The 14,118-nt window shown below is 36.0% G+C and overlaps 3 protein-coding genes across 27 annotated transcripts in view; 2 read left to right on the top strand and 1 right to left on the bottom strand.

The window, feature by feature from the left end:
• The window catches only part of rims2a (regulating synaptic membrane exocytosis 2a), a 168,004-nt gene extending 165,421 nt beyond the window's left edge, over positions 1-2,583 (top strand). For all 24 annotated transcript variants that reach the window (XM_027171528.2, XM_047808541.1, XM_027171521.2 and 21 more), the window contains one exon: positions 67-2,583. In XM_027171528.2, coding sequence (XP_027027329.2) covers positions 67-282 — 216 coding nt within the window. In that variant the 3' untranslated portion in view covers positions 283-2,583. The remainder of the gene's footprint in view (positions 1-66) is intronic.
• A 1,465-nt stretch (positions 2,584-4,048) lies between these two features.
• On the top strand, positions 4,049-8,003 carry LOC113658162 (dendritic cell-specific transmembrane protein). Of its 2 annotated transcripts, XM_027170410.2 has the most exons (4): positions 4,049-4,330; positions 5,282-6,340; positions 6,427-6,759; positions 7,351-8,003. In XM_027170410.2, exons 2-4 carry the CDS (start codon positions 5,294-5,296, stop codon positions 7,417-7,419), a joined length of 1,449 nt encoding a protein of 482 aa, XP_027026211.2. In that variant the 5' UTR covers positions 4,049-4,330; positions 5,282-5,293; the 3' UTR covers positions 7,420-8,003. The 2 variants fall into 2 exon arrangements, with proteins under 2 accessions (XP_027026211.2, XP_027026203.2); XM_027170402.2 differs by lacking the exon at positions 4,049-4,330 and having other exon boundaries at positions 4,963-6,340.
• Positions 8,004-10,026: 2,023 nt separating this feature from the next.
• Positions 10,027-14,118, bottom strand: part of dpys (dihydropyrimidinase) — an 18,287-nt gene continuing 14,195 nt past the window's right edge. Inside the window, exons 9-10 of the mRNA XM_027177202.2 lie at positions 11,266-11,473; positions 10,027-11,110 (exon numbers count right to left, since the gene is read on the bottom strand). Coding sequence (XP_027033003.2) covers positions 11,021-11,110; positions 11,266-11,473 — 298 coding nt within the window. The 3' untranslated portion in view covers positions 10,027-11,020. The remainder of the gene's footprint in view (positions 11,111-11,265; positions 11,474-14,118) is intronic.

The raw sequence follows: 14,118 nt of genomic DNA, 5'->3' as shown, positions 1-14,118 counted from the left end.
GGTTATGAGTAGGTGACTGGAAACAGTAGTAGTGGTGTAACATTATTTCTTTTTCATTATCATCAGGTCATTGTGTGGGGAGATTATGGACGAATGGACCACAAATCCTTTATGGGCGCCGTTCAAATACTTTTAGACGAGCTGGACTTGTCCAACATGGTGATTGGCTGGTTTAAGCTCTTCCCCCCATCCTCCCTGGTGGACCCGACGCTTGCTCCTCTGACTCGAAGAGCATCACAGACCTCCCTGGACAGCAGCTCTGTGCCGTTCAGCCGCTCGTAGCACACCGCTAATGACTAGCGTGGTTGTTGTAGCATCATCCATCATCCCAGTGGTGGGAGATTTTGAGATTTGAGGCCAGTTGCTGCCCCTCCCCAGTAACACACACTGCATGCTTGGTGTCGTCTTCTGAGCCTGTTTCTTAGGGGTGAAATCGGTCCTGTGTTTGCTCGCAAATATAAAGAAATAAATAAATCAAAGATGATAATACTAATAAAAGATAAATAAACCTAAAGCCTCGCACATGTTGAGCATGGAGACCGACCCCTACAATCGGGGAACAGCCAGATGAAGGAAATGGACCTGTTTTTTTGTCCTTTTCAAAGCCATGGGGTTCTACACAAAGCCCTTATTATTGCTCATTTGTTTCTCTTCCATTACCGTTCATTGTTCATTTGTATGTGAACGGATGAAGAGCGTTACTCTTAAACGGGTCATGCCATTTATTCAGACCCAGAGTTTGTCATATGGAAATAAGTTCGTATTAAACTGTCTGCACTCCCCAGATATGCACACGATCGCAAGCAAGACTGTTTATAGAAAAAAAAAATTTTTTTTGTAAAAAAGAACAAACAAACAAAAAAAAAATCGCAATACTGAGAAGGATATTATCAACAGAAAAGAGACGCTTCGAGATTCCCCGGATGAACGCTTTGGAGCGGAATGATATTTCTGTCGATGTATGAAATTTCAAAGGGACTCTTTTTTTTTTTTTTCCTTTTGCATGGACACAAAATTTAGCTGATCTTAAAGAAACAAATATTTTCATGAGATTGCAACTTGGGAAAAAAAAAAAAGGAAAATGAAAAAAAATATACACAGTTGAAACAGATCAGCCATTTTTTGAAAATTTCTATTATTTTTAAAAAAGAAATTTCACTAGTGCATGGTTTTCATGGGGAGTAAATGCAAAGGTGTGGTTTAAAAAAAAAATAGGAATCCTGTTTTATTATCCTGAAGCCCGTGCTAGGGTCTATACTGTATTTTTACGGACATTACATTTAAATAAGGACTATAGAAATTATTTACAGGGAGAAAAAAAAACTTCATGTGACGCAAAGAAAATGAAAAATGTATTATTTATGTCATTGATAAAGGAGATCAGAGATCATGTGCAAATTGTACACGTTTCTTTTTCTCTCTTGTCCCAGGGTAACTCTTGCTGCTCTTGTCAGATTTTCCCCACCGTTCCCACATTTACGCAGGGGTGATCAGTCTTGCCTTTTTGTACTCTATTTGGACTCGATTAGATTTAACAAGCATGTTGAGATGGATTTTCTGCAACATGGCTTGGGCACAATGAGCAGTAACAGCATGTTTTGATAAAAATTTGGAAAGGAAAAAAAAAAATATATATATATATATATATATATATATATATATATATATATATATATATATATATATATATATATATCTATATTATTTCTTGTACAGTGCATGTTCACTACGTTTCTTTGGTCCCTGATTGAATTTTAGGAGAATTTGGCTGGGTTTGAATAAAACATTCCACCAATTTTGTCCAATTTTGTTTTTAAAAAAAACAAACAAAAAAAGATGGGAATTTTATATCCTGGAAACAAAGATATTCTCTCCCAGTATTCAGGATGAAATGATCCCACGATTCATTTACAAATGGTTTCCTGCATCTCATGGACAGTTTCAGTATTGCGTAGTGCAGTTTTACACACATGACCCTGGAACTGGGACAACATGGACTTTCGCATGACATGAAAACTTGCCATGATAGAAAATAGATTTCTATTACTAGATTTTTGTCTTTTTGCTTAGTTTCCAGAAAGTTCCTTTAATATATTTTTGTTAATTTATTTACAAGCCAATGCCAGATAATCTTTTTTTTTTTTTTCTATTTTGGTGATTATCAAAACTTTGAGATAATTCTTCTAGGTATAATGTCAGAATGGAGTTACATTGAGACATTATTCCTCTTCCATGTAAAGTGAAATCTATTTTGGTGTTCATTCAGTATCTTTACTTTTCACTATTGAGCTATGTATAGTTTCTCTCTGATTTGAAAATTGTATATATTATATGTCATAAGTTATGGAATTTGGATTTAAAGAAAAAAAATAAGCAGACATCTATAGATAAGATCGCATGGAATTGGGATAATGTCTCAGTCAAATGTAAGACATGTTACACCCTCTTTGAATGCCTTTTCTTTTTTTTTTCTGGTACAATGTGTTCATGCCAAGGCTATGTCTTGGTTAAGTATGGTTGAGTACAGAGATTTATGTAAGTTATTTTTCAAATTAAACAATAAAAAAGGGATATTACACTGAATGTGTTGGAAATCTTGGTTTATTAAAACAAAATAGCACAAAAAACTGAATAGATTCAAATAGTACAGATATTAAAAACAGATATCGAGAAATTTAAGGAAGCAAAGAGTCTCTTCACACTGAAACTGATTATTTTCCAATAACAAAACTTCCCTTAGTGCTTTCTTCCACTTATGCCTCAGCAGTTTGGCAATGCTATTTTTTTAGTTTATTAAAGTACATCAAAACTGTGGAACATCCAATCAAGGTTGTTTAATCAGAGATTTTCACCTCACCTCAGTCACCTCAGGCTTGTTCATTGGTGATAAATACAAACACATTTAAATATAAGTCTATGAATCTTTAATCGTAAAATATTAAACTTTTCTACTATATTTCTTATGTTCTTATGTAAATCCGCTCTGAGACAATGTCCGCTATACAAATATATTTAAATTGAATTGAACATCCAAGTTAGTTAGATATTATAGCAGCTCTAAACAGTCGTTACGTTTCTTGTCAATTAGTCTTAAACAACGCAGCTTGGTGTGTTACAAAAGAACTATAACATCCTCCATTCTGCGGACTTCCCTGTTTGTTTGTTTTTGTTTTGTTTTTTGTTTTTTTACAAATCTTATTAAAACAGTGCTATAATTAACTTTTACAAAGACAGGATTCCAAACTGCTTAATAAATTTCTCATTTCTTAGCAGGAATTAAAAAATGTTTTATTTTCCTATTATTTTCGTTATGAACAAATTTCTAATGTCATTTCTTCCATTCCTGCTCCAGCATGCCACTCCTGCTGTTTAGTTGGAAACCAGCTACAACAAATTGAATGTATGAATAATAATCTACTTTAGATTGGATATGATACTAGGAAGTACTGCATTTAACCAGTAAAATAGGCCCAGTGTGAGAAACATTTAGGTTTGGACTAGATTTTCTTGAAATCCCTGGAATGGAAAAACTTGTTAAAAGTAAGAACTTATTAAAAGTAAGACTTTTATACTATATTTGGTTACATTACAATTCCTATCCTGAAATGTTTCTAACAGAATTCTGTTAAATTTAACGACATCATATCGACAATGAACTTGCCCTAATTTTTAAATGCCGTATACAATGGATAAAAAAAACGTCTAAACATTTTGTTAAAATGAATATTATGACATATTATGACATGACATATAAAAATGACATATTATGACATAATATTATAGGTAAATATTAGACTATAAATGATTAAATAATTAAAACCATGAAATAAATCAATAATAAACAATAAATACCTACATATATTATTAAATATCAATATATTTATTAAATATTAAAATAAATAAACAAATCACATTTTTTGAAGGTCTTTTTATATAATTGTTTTGTTGGTGGTGTTTTTGTATGTTTTATATATATATATATATATATATATATATATATATATATATATATATATATATATATATATATTGGATAATTATGGTTAAGTACAGAGTTCTGGCTTTCCAATAATATAGGAATAAAGGATAAATTCTTTATAAGGCATGTTTTGGAAAAAACAGGAAGAGAAAACAACGTTGGCGCTACTGAGCTATAAATGGTCATTTTTTCCTTCCTTAAAAATTGTGGTTCTGTCTTATGAGACATCTCATGAAGGTGAGTAAACACTCCAGTTTTGTCTGCATAAAAGCCAGAGAGGAAATTCTTCTCTAGCATTTCTTTTACTTCAAGAACTCTGTGGAGTTTCTGATTAAGCTTCCGTCTACTCAGGTGAGGAAATTAAAACTCAATTGTTTAAAGATTACATGAGATTAATGAGATAATGATATTATAAAATAAAAGTATTTTTATAGCACTTTTAAAGTATTTATAACAGATATAGAATGGGTGTTGGGGCAACTATCTGAGGATCTCTAGGTAATATAATATATCCATATATCTAGATAGCTTAAAACAGTGTTTTGCATAAATATTCACCCCTAAATAGAATTTTCCTTATTTTATATTGTAATATCCAAAAATTAATAAGGATTTTATTTCACTGACCTACACAAAATCTTTACTTATTTTGAAGCGGAATAGTTTATTTACCGGCATTTATCTACTGGATTTTAAAACTCTCCACTTAATCTTTGACTATTTGTTTCAATATATTATACTCTCAGGCCTCTTGTAGACTGCATACTGTTATTACAGGGTTTTCCTTTATTTCCGTTCATTTGGCTCTCATTTCTAACCAGTTTTACCAATTCCTGATGATGAAAAGTGTCCTTAACAATGGAGGATTTAACAATGCTCTAAGGGATGCTCAAAGAATATATTATTATAATCCTACCTCTATTTGTCCTTCTCTGTAACTATTTCCCAGGCACTTTTTTAGTTTATCTTATTTTAGTTTGGTGGAAATCATTGCTTAAACACTATATCCACAGAATGACAGATGCCAGATCTCCTCAAGATCCTTTTCCACCATGGGATGATCGCTTTAATGATTGTGTATGCTACTGTAGCTAGCTGACAGCCAACACAATATTGTAGCAAACTCCAGTAATCAGAAAGATGTCATTGAAGTACTTAACTAATTAGCATACTAAAAAATGAACGTTAACATTTTTGGGTATGCGACACATACTCCATAAACTTAGGAATACTCATGTTTAAGCCTTGCTGCATTGTCTTCTACATTAATGATAAGAACCTTTTTTCATTGTGTCTTTTCAGAACAAGCCAACAATGAAATTATTTAAGTTGATGGCGAGCATAAAGATGGCTTCATCCAGGATTTGTTCGCTCTACACAACTAAGAGCAAAATGAGCTGGAGCGAGAAGCTCCTTCTGCTTATCTGCTGCCTGATCACCAGTTTCATTTTGGCAATTTTATTCCTGCTTAGTCTACGCTTCCCCTTAAAGTTTGGCATCGAAGTCTCAGTTGCTACCACTGCAGTGTTTTGGCTTTGTGTTACGCTAGCTATGTGGTTTTCTCCAAATGTTCGCTGTTTTGGAACTCTGATCCTGATGTCCATTACCTTGAAACAAGGCAAGAAACAGCTCCTTACAGCTGGAACAACAGTAGTGATCATCTTGAACATACAGAACACTCTGATGAACCTTAAGGGACTTGGAAAGAGCTTAGTCTGCAATTTGGAAGCAAAGCTTATTGTCATTGACCTGGCTCCACTCAGCACCTATATAAAGTTGCTAAAATGGGTGGCTTCTAAGCTTAAAAATGGCCTGAGCTTTTTAGGGCTTGGGGATTTTCAGACCGACTTCAAAATTAAGCCTATTGTGCATTCAGGAGAGTTCACAAAGAAACTTTCCGAAGCCCATAGGACCATGAATATGACTGCTGCGAGCGTGATGGGAGTCATTGACGGAATTTCATCTGTAGGACGGCAAATATCTCCAGTTTTAGGAGTCGTGATACTCGTCGTTGCTACGGCTCTCTACTTGAGGAAGTTTCGATTCAGCGAAAAGCAGAAAAATGTGTTTATTACAAAAACATTCTTGAAGTATGATGAAGTTCAGCGATTACAGGGAAAGCCGTCAGTTCTCCCACTGACTAAAAAGGAGTCAAAACGCTACATTATTGTTCCCTCGGCGCATTTAACCAAAAAAGATGTGAAAACCATGCTTAAATTCAGCATGTCGATTGTATCCCATAGTATGGCCTGGGTCTTCTTTGTAGGACTTGATGCTCTTGTTTACTGGATTATTGCTGTCTTGAGCAAGAGATTAGAAGAGCTGAAGCCACTCCATGTTCCTGTTTTACTGAAAGTGGAGGTAAAAACACAGATATACTGTAAATTTATGCTTTACTAAATTTGTGTTAAAATTAAATGCGAAAACTTTCTTTTCTTCTGGGTCAGGAAGGAACTTTCTTTATCGGCATCAATGTTGAACGTGGGCGAAAAGTCTTTGACTTTTCCTACGACGTTCCCATTTTTGAAAAGAAATGTTTGCCAGAACCAGAACTATGGCTCTACAAATCAGTCCTCCCTCTTTCTGTTATCCTCGGCTTGTTGCTTCTTCTGGTCCTGGTGTCTTCAAAGCTCAGTCAGTTGAGGCTCATTGTGTCTGAGCAGTTCTACTCAGAGGATGCAGCGAGGCGGACTGCTGAGTTGCATGCCAAGATACTGAAAAAAAGATCTAAATGGACGGCCAAGGATTTGAAAAGAACCCTAAAATCATTTGCCACACAGGTTGGTTTTACTTTCTAGTTACTGTATGTATGTATGTATGTATGTATGTATGTATGTATGTATGTATGTATGTATGTATGTATGTATGTATGTATAGATGGATGGATGGATGGATGGATGGATGGATGAATGTACTGATGGATCTTTGGATGGATGGATGGATGGATGGATGGATGGATGGCTGGCTTGCTTTTTTGGGTGGATGGATGAATGGATGGCTGGCTGGATGGGTGGATTAATGGATGGCTGTATGTATGTATGTATGTATGTATGTATGTATGTATGTATGTATGTATGTATGTATGTATGTATGTATGTATGAAAGGACTGATGCATCTTTGGATTAATGTACAGTGTGGATGGTTGGCTGGCTGGCTGGCTGGCTGGCTGTATGTATGTATGTATGTATGTATGTATGTATGTATGTATGTATGTATGTATGTATGTATGTATGTATGGACGGATGAATGGTTGGATGGATGGATGGATTATAACAAATGGTAATCAAACATGAAAGTCAAAGTCTGATCTGATACATTTTACAAAATGATGGCTCTACTAATATCTAATTTTCTCTTTTTTTCTTTAAAGCTCCACTTTTGGTTTCCCATCATTTTCCGTTATCCAAACAACAACAACAACGATGAGAATAAAATATAGGGTTTGTTTACAGTGGTATACATTTTGCATGCATCCGTTACACATTATTAGAAAAATAGGTTAAATCTGGAATCATCTCTCTGGGAGTTTAAATGTATAAAGGCTGCATGTTGAACTGTACAAAAAAATACATTTACATATCCTAAGAAGACCAATAGAACTATTATAGGAGCCTTATGTTTTATTTTACTACATAATGTAGATACTTGAGGTTTCTCATTTCTATTGTAGTGTTCTTTTTCTCATTTATATCACAAGCAGATTTCAGATGCTTGGATAGTATTTATGACTGTATCTGTTGGTTATTAGATGTTTCATACATATAGTGCGCAAGTTCTCTTTAGTTATAAACACTGCATAAGCTACAAACATAAATGTAAAAATTACATTTTAATTACATTTTAAAAATTATTTTTTTTCACTTCTGTATACTGGTTATTTGACTATAATTCTATATTAATATATTTATATAACATACACATGCTGTTAATATTTAACAATTGCTGGAGGTTTAGGATATATAATCATCTTACTGTGTATACATTTTATTTATATTTATGCACCAATAAAAAGAGTCCACGGATTAATCTGGAAATTGTATTTATTAGCAAAATATTTCATTCCATTACAGAAAATTACTATTTTAATGTTGCTTAAAATCATCAGTAGAATCTATGAATGCTATCCAAATGAAGTATTGATTAAAAAAAAAAAGTTTTTACTTCCAAAAAGATAAAAGATAAAATATTGGTAAAAGATCTTAAATCTAAAAATGTGGTACTTTAGTGGTTAAGGTTCTGTGGTTGTGACAGAAATTTGCAAGTTTTAAGCCCAAGACTGAAGAATCCCAATTCTCCTACTCACTCATACATAAGCTTGGATAGACTCATTCATTCATTTTCTACTGCTTATCCGAACTATTCTTTGGTCACGGGGAGCCTGTGCCTATCTCAGGCGTCATCGGGCATCAAGGCAGGATACACCCTCATAGATATGAGATAGATCTCATGAGATAGATCTCATTCACTCACGCAATCACACACTATGGACAATTTTCCAGAGATGATAATCAACCTACCATGCAAATCTTTGCACAGGGGGAGAAAACCAGAGTACCCAGAGGAAACCGCCGAGGCACGGGGAGAACATGCACACACACAAGGTGGAGGTGGGAATCGAACCCCCAACCCTGGAGGTGTGAGGCAAATGTATTAAGCACTAAGCCACTGTGATAGAATTTTGCTTAATTTATAAGACACTACAAGTAAATATCCATATACATAAGTAATATATAATTAATCTATACACAAACACAAAACCTTTAGCATCACTATCAAATCTGCTGTCAGTAGATTTGATAGTGTCCACAGATTTCACCGTCTATAGATGTTTTCTAACCGCTTGATCAGGCTACACTTGAATATCGTGACCCACTTTTACTTCACTCGACCTTTTTATGTACAAGGCTAGAGCGTTTTCACATTTCCAATTTCAGGTAACTGGCACGTAGCATCGTATATTCAGCTCTCTTAAAAACTTGAAAGTAGGTCAGGTACGAAAACTCGGTCAATCTGTAACGTCCTACAAAATATTTACTTTCTCGTGTGTCTTGTTCTTTGCTTAAAAAAAAACAACGAAGGCACATTTTAACAATCTTTTATATTTATGTTATAAGCTTTTCTATTAAAGATGTGTCTCTGATAGTTTTTTCTTTTTCAATATTATGAGACTGAACTGTGGCTGGCATGAAATCTCCATAGTTCTAATCACACACCTGTTTCTAATTACACTCTCTCTCTCTCTCTTTCTCTCTCTCTCTCTCTCTCTCTCTCTCTCTCTCTCTCTCACACACACACACACACACACACACACACACACACACACACACACACACACACACACACACACACACACACACACACAGTTTAAAAGATTCATTCATTAAAAAACTTTGCTAAGTAAATGCTGCTTACTCTTTTTTATTTATTTGTTTGTTTGTTTGTTTGTTTGTTTGTTTGTTTGTTTGTTTATTTATTTATTTATTTATTTATTTACTCTGCATGTTGTGTTTTTCTAATGGCTACAATATGTTTGCTGAGCACCTGAAAGTCTGCAAAAACCTCTGTTGATAAGCCAGTGTTGATATTTGAAATCACCAAAACAAACACGCCCCTAACCCAGATGGGTCCCACCCCTGTATCGATAGCTCCGCCCACACATACATACGTAACCCAGGCAAATAATGGAAAGAAATGTGTCTTTATCATAGCTGAAGGGAAGAACAATACGATTGCAGATAAACAAACAAGCAAAAATGACACACAAGCATAATCATGCAAAGGATAAACGCATATATTAGTTCTGTGAAACAAAGCAAAACCAACGTTACTGACCTATTGAGAAGGAAAAAAGCAACATCGGCGTCCCATCGCAGGCCTTCCTGCTCCTTCAGTTCACTCCAGCGCTAGAAAGCTGATCCTATATTAACGGTCCTACTTCTTGCCTTATCATAATCTTTCTTTGCTTTCTTTCTTTGTTTTTATCCTCCATGTCAATGTTAAAACCGCTTTCTGCTAATGTCACACATGCGCACTGAACACTCTCTCCGCCCATATTGACAGACACGCCCCTCTCTGCTCATTGGCTACACATTAGCTTTGTATTTGTTTTGTTTGGCGGCCCAACGCAGTTTTCTGAAGCATTTCTCGAACAACGGAGACCCCACCTTTAACTGCACTCATATCCATCTAAGCCTTTCCACCGTGACCGAGATTTCTTGTAATTTTTGCATTACTATATTACACTGAAGTATATCCTAATCAACATTAGTACAATCAACAACAAATTTCAAATCAGATGAACACCTTGAGGGTTAGCCTGCTAACCTGCTTAGCCTGCTCCACATGATAAATCAAATAGATCTGAAGACACTGACCAAGCTGAATACAGAAAATGCAGCAAATGAGCCCAAACTTTCTGCATCCACAGTAAGGCCATTTCCCAAAGGGACAAGAAGAAATATAGGCAAATGCTTGCTCAGTATTTGGCACAGCCACTTGGCACAAAAATCAATGAGCAATACTGTTATTGTGCGTGTTGCAGCAAAGCAACCTTTTTTTTATAAACATGAAGACAAAGTAAGAAACTAAAAATCACCCTGCAACAACCAGTAGCTATGAACCAATGGATCCAATATTTGAGATGTTTTGCTCGGGAGCAAGTAAACACTGTGATGCATGTCTGTAGGTTTCTGTGAATCATGGCGGTGATTCATAGCGTGTGTGTGTGTGTGTGTGTGTGTGTGTGTGTGTGTGTGTGTGTGTGTGTGTATGTGTATTTCAGCCAGTGCTGTAGGGGATCTGCTGAAAATAAACTGACGAAGGCCAACAAATATAAAAAGAATTTGATTTCTCACACCATATCTTTGGGAAAATGACGTACACAGTTTCAGTACTGCATTCTAAATAGGATGTATAGATACAATCTATCCAATCTATAGAATCTATACAATCTATCTATCGATGTAAGTGCATATATATCATATACATATATATATATACAGTACCGTATACCAACTTTAAAATCCTAAAAGAAATCAAGGCTAATTAATTGACATTTGCGACTGTGTTTTTCTTGAAACACTGATTTCTCCTTCATAGGGCATCCTGACCACTGCACTGGGTTGTTTAATCTGAAATGTAAAGCATATCACGTACATCAGAAAATAACAGAGTAAAGAACTGTAAAGATTTTCATATTAATACGTAATACAATGTTAAACAATGGCGATATTGCTAAACGTGGGCCAATTAAAGAAAGATTGATGGTTCAAATAGTAAAACTCACCTGATCCCTTTGTTTTATTCTTTTGTACACAAAGTCAGAGTAGGGCTTTCTTGGAATAAATCTTCCCATCCCAGGTTCAGCCAAAACACGGCCATTTTCGTACGCCAATCTGCCTCCGGAGATGGTCACTATAGGAACACCGTGGCACTCCATCCCCTCGAAGATGTTATAATCCACTGACTGGTGGTGGGTCTTTGCTGAAATCACCCTGTAATATAGATAGGTGCTTTATTAAGGCCCTACTGAATGCAAGGGTGGCCATTTTTTTCCAGGAAATGCCTTATTCTTAACTGAATAAAAACCTGTACACCAACTGGCCCTTTGCAGATAAGACTTGACAGCCTTATGGAAATTTTCTTTCCAGGTTTAGAGCATGTACATCACAAGAACGAGTGAAGATGAAGATCCTACAAGACCTTTATAATATTATTATTGTTATTGTTATTATATCACTCTGTTTTCCTGCTTTGTCCTGCTACATAATCCATCCCACCCCATACATGACATACTACACAGACAGCAAAGCTCATCTTCACTGCAACTCTGTATGCCAGCTCATCTCTGTGTGATAGATGAACACACTACTGTCCAACCATCTGTACGTACCGTTGATGTCATACATACAGTATGTTGTATATATTATTCATTTTTGCACCTGTTTTATTGCTCATTTTTTCTGTCATCCATTATTACTCTATTTGAATGTTGTATGTATCTTTATTTAATATTTATTGTGTTTTTGTAGATCTGTATTTGCTTTCCGATCTCTCTTTAAAACAGAATAGAAGCCTTTATTATCGTCACATATACATTACAGCACAGTGAAATTCATTCATTCATTCATTTTCTACCGCTTTATCTGAACTACCTCGGGTCACGGGGAGCCTGTGCCTATCTCAGGCATCATCGGGCATCAAGGCAGGATACACCCTGGACAGAGTGCCAACCCATCACAGGGCACACACACTCTCATTCACTCACGCAATCACACACTACGAACAATTTTTCCAGAGATGCCAATCAACCTACAATGCATGTGTTTGGACCAGGGGAGGAAACCGGAGTACCCGGAGGAAACCCCCGACAGTGAAATTCTTTCTTCGTATATCCCATCTTTGGAGGTTGGGGTCAGAGAACAGGGTCAGACATGATACAGTGCCTCTGGGGCAGTGAGGGTTAAGGGCCCAGAAGTGGCCTAGAACAAATACGACCATGAACTACAGCAAATAATTGGACTGGATGCATTGAATTCCTGGCTGTTAAAACAGCTAATGTTCCCTTGGTGCTTCCTGAATCTGTGCCAATCGATACATACATATATTATATATATTTCTAAACACCCAAAATTAAACACTGCACAAGGGCTGAACCAACATAGTTCACATTAGTGAGTGATGAGAGAGGAATATTTTAGTTATTCATTACTGATGACTTGTGTGTCATATATTAGCTAACACGCAATAATGACTGAATCCATCCTACACAGTTGTCAGATGCTATGAGTCAGTGCTACTAATAGATAAACAGTTGGCACAGTATTGCAATCACGTCTGAAGTAGTGAGGACTAACTGACCCCCAAAGAGACACACACTGGAGTTTTTTTTTTTAAATGGAGATTAATCATAAATACCAAAATTGGGGCACACAGCAAGTGGTCTCTGCTGTCAAAACACAGGTTAGGTCACTGGTTAAAGAAATCATTCTGCAAAATACTAAGAGACATCTTCTGCCATTAAATGTCTTTCAACAATGAGATGGAGTTCAGCTTGTCTGATGTTAGGAAAGGCAAGTTGCTTCATCGTGTGCTGTGATGAGTTTAGGTCGTATATACTTACAGTAGAATACAGATTAACACTGAGGGATTCAGCACATTAGCACCTTGAGAACCTTCTGAGCTCCAACAGAAAGCCAACAAATGAGTTTTTTCTCTTCCCTAAAAGGAAGCAGCATTAACTTATTTCTATTCTGCTTAAGGGAAACTTGTGAGTTCAAATCCAGGGCTCTTACTTCTCATCTGTTTAGAAGTATAAATGAGATAAATGTAAATTCTTTGACTGTTCATAAAAGTGTTACACGTGGCCTGAGTTCTTCACATAAGCTTCCATTGTGTTCCATTTCATTTACATTTTTCCATTTCAGCTCTGTGGTTTATACATTGGAAGGTCATGAGGTAAAATCAGAAGGTCATGAGGTAAAATCAGAAGGTCATGAGGTAAAATCTCAGCATTGCATGAGCAAGGCATAACCCTCAACTACTCAGCTGTATAAATGAGATGAATGTACAGTAGATTGGCTGGAAAAGAGCATCTTCCAAATGCTACACATGTGTATCATGAGCTTGTAAGACATCCTGCTAGACAGCACTAATATTTAATGCAAATATTACTGAGAAGACTAAAAATGAACTTTTCTCTTCCACAATGGGATGCAGCATTAACCGTCAGCTTGATGCACTCGGGATTTGAACTCACAACCTTCCCTTAAGGACCTTGCTCAGGGGCCCAGCTATTGCAGATTTGAATTCACAGCCTTCCAGTCAGTAGTCCTTAATGCCTTTACTGCTGAACAAAAAAACAACAAAATTAATAGGAAATAGTGGAGACCTTTTATATACTTCCGACAACGGGTCGCAGATATTTGATCAATAAAACTCCACTAGGTCTGAAGGACACCACACTACTAGTCATCCAGTCATTAACAGAACTATACAAAACTACCACCAGACTACCAAGAGCCAGGTTTGTCAGAACCCCAATACAATAACGTTCATGACCCAGAGAACACCATGACCACTGTGAAGCACGTTGGTGGAAGGATCATGTTATGGAGATGCTCATCATCAGCAGGGACTA

Source organism: Tachysurus fulvidraco, chromosome 25, assembly GCF_022655615.1.
Source record: "Tachysurus fulvidraco isolate hzauxx_2018 chromosome 25, HZAU_PFXX_2.0, whole genome shotgun sequence".
Lineage (NCBI taxonomy): Eukaryota > Metazoa > Chordata > Actinopteri > Siluriformes > Bagridae > Tachysurus > Tachysurus fulvidraco.
The sequence above is the reverse complement of the archived record's forward strand: the minus strand, read 5'-3'. Positions and strand labels throughout refer to the sequence as shown.